Source organism: Lactuca sativa, chromosome 2 (assembly GCF_002870075.4).
Source record: "Lactuca sativa cultivar Salinas chromosome 2, Lsat_Salinas_v11, whole genome shotgun sequence".
Classification (NCBI taxonomy): Eukaryota; Viridiplantae; Streptophyta; class Magnoliopsida; order Asterales; family Asteraceae; genus Lactuca; species Lactuca sativa.
The window spans coordinates 198,693,476-198,695,921 of NC_056624.2; the positions used below are offsets into that span (position 1 = coordinate 198,693,476).

Sequence of the window (2,446 nt, forward strand, 5' to 3'; positions counted from 1 at the left end):
AAAATATTTTGAATTTTGAGGTTTTTCTGAAAAAGAAATAAATAATAAAAATAAAAAATAAAAATAAAAATAAAAATAAAATGTTTTTGTATTTTGAAAATGTCGAAATAACAAAAATGATAGAGAGAAAGAAGATTAAAAGAAAAGAAAATGTTTTTGTATTTTTCAAAAAAAAATAAAGAAATAGAATAATAAAATAAAAATTAAAATAAAATAAAATAAATAAATAAATAATAAAAATTGATAAAATAAAATAAAAAAAATATATAAGAGAGAAAAATAAAAATAGAAATATACATATTATACAAAAAGGATATTAAACTCTCTAAATCACGAGTGAGTAGTAGACCATGAGAAGTGTAGAGCATTCGCATGAAGACATAGGAAAAACCAGGGACATGAATTACTGCGAGCGTTCGCATGAATTCGCATGACAAAAGATGACTGCGAATTATTGCGAGCGTTCACACCAAATTTGCATGACCTGCTTTAAATCGAGAGAGTGAAAGTACAACAAAAAACAAAAGTAACATTATGAACGCAACAGAGGTTTTGGAACAGATTCTGTTTCTATCATTCCCATGCCTTGAAGTATTCAATTGAAGTTAGGTTCTGGTAAGGCTTTCGTGAATATGTCAGCTAACTAATCAGCTGATCTAACTAAGTGTATTTCAACATTGCCATCTTCCACATGATCCTTGATAAAGTGATACCTTAGTGCAATATGTTTCGTTTTTTAGTGTTGCACTGGATTGTGACATATGCAAATGGCACTTTTGGAGTCACAGTACAAGGGGATTCGTTTCATATTCAAACCATAGTCACGAAGCTGGCTTTGAATCCAAATAACTTGTGAAGTGCATGAGGCTGCAACTATATACTCTGCTTCAGTAGTTAAGAGGGATACACAAGTTTGCTTTTTCGAATGCCAACTTACGAGCTTGGCATCCAAGAACTGGCATCCTCCCGTTGTACTTTTTCTATCCAAGCCACACCCTCCAAGATCGGCATTTGAAAACGCTTGTACGAAGAAACTTGAATTTGATGGATACCATATGCTCAGCGATGAGGTTCGTTTTAGGTACCTGAAAATATTCTTGACGGCCACCATGTGAGGTTCACGAGGATTCACCTGGAACCTAGAACAATAACAAATGGTAAACATAATGTATGGTCGACTAGCTGTTAAATACATCAATGAACCTATCATCTGACAATAAAGGGTCATATTAGCAGCTGGTTTTTCTAGAGATTGTGTCAGTTTTGTTCTGAATGCCATTGGAACCTTCATTTTTGAGTCTCCCACCATTCCAAACATAGCAAGAAAGGTCTTCCTGTAAGCCTCCTGATTGATAAATATACCTTCATGGCTCTGTCTAATGTTTAATCCAAGGAAATCGTTAACTGGACCCATTGAGCTCATCTCAAACTTTGTTTCCATTAGCTTCCAGAATTCAAATGTTAAGCTGGGGTTAGTTGATTCGAAGATAATGTCATCAATGTATATTTGGACAATCATGAAGTAGTCACCTTCTTTCTTGCGAAAGAAGGTTGGGTCAACCGAACCTTGTTTAAGTTTAGACATTTTCAAGAAACGAGTCAAAGTTTCGTACCAGGCTCTTGGAGTTTATTTCAGACCATAGACCGCTTTGTCCATAATATAGCAGTGATTGGGATACTTCTCGTTTATAAACCCTGGTGGTTGCTCCACATAAATAGTCTCCTCTAGCTCTTCATTCAAAAAGGCACATTTGATGTCCATTTGATAAACTTTAAAATTCTTATCTGTTGCGTAAGCCAGAAAGATGCGAACAGATTCTAGCCTAGCAACAGGTGCGAAAGTCTCTTCGTAGTCAATACCTTCTTCTTGGCAATACCCCTTTACTACTAATCGCGCTTTGTTTCCTATCACGTTTCCTTCTTTATCAAGCTTGTTTCGAAACACCCATTTTAACCCAATAAATGATGCATCCTTTGGAGTAGGAATCAGTGTCCAGACTTTGTTTCGTTCAAAATCATTGAGCTCCTCCTGCATCTCTTGGACCCAATCCATATGATCTAGAGAAATCTGAACATTTTTGGGTTCGACTTTGGAGATGAACTAATTGAACATGCAATATTCTACTTTAGAGAGGAAAGCAGTTCGTTTTGGCTTTTGTTGTGCTCTTGTTATAACTCCTGAAGACGATTCGTTAATAACGTACGTTTTTGGATGATCTCTTGTCCATTTAGTCAGAGGAGGATAACTAGGATCATACGAAGGATCCAATTTAGCATTTACATCCTTAAATTCTGACTGTATATCTGAGTCATCAAGTTGTACATCCAAGTCATCATTCGTATTATCTTTCTCCCCCTCGAATGAAGCGAATGTTTCTTCTTTAGCTGTCAATTTTCTCCCCCTGGAGTGGACTTTCTTGGGTATGTTGTGGAGTTGAGTGCTCCC

The 2,446-nt window shown here is 35.8% G+C and overlaps 1 protein-coding gene across 1 annotated transcript; it reads right to left on the bottom strand.

The window, feature by feature from the left end:
• Nucleotides 1-736: 736 nt before the first annotated feature.
• LOC111921726 (uncharacterized mitochondrial protein AtMg00810-like) lies at nucleotides 737-1,585 on the bottom strand. The gene has a single exon (XM_023917304.1). The coding sequence runs from the start codon at nucleotides 1,583-1,585 to the stop codon at nucleotides 737-739; it is 849 nt and encodes a 282-aa protein (XP_023773072.1).
• Between the last annotated feature and the right edge of the window lie 861 nt (nucleotides 1,586-2,446).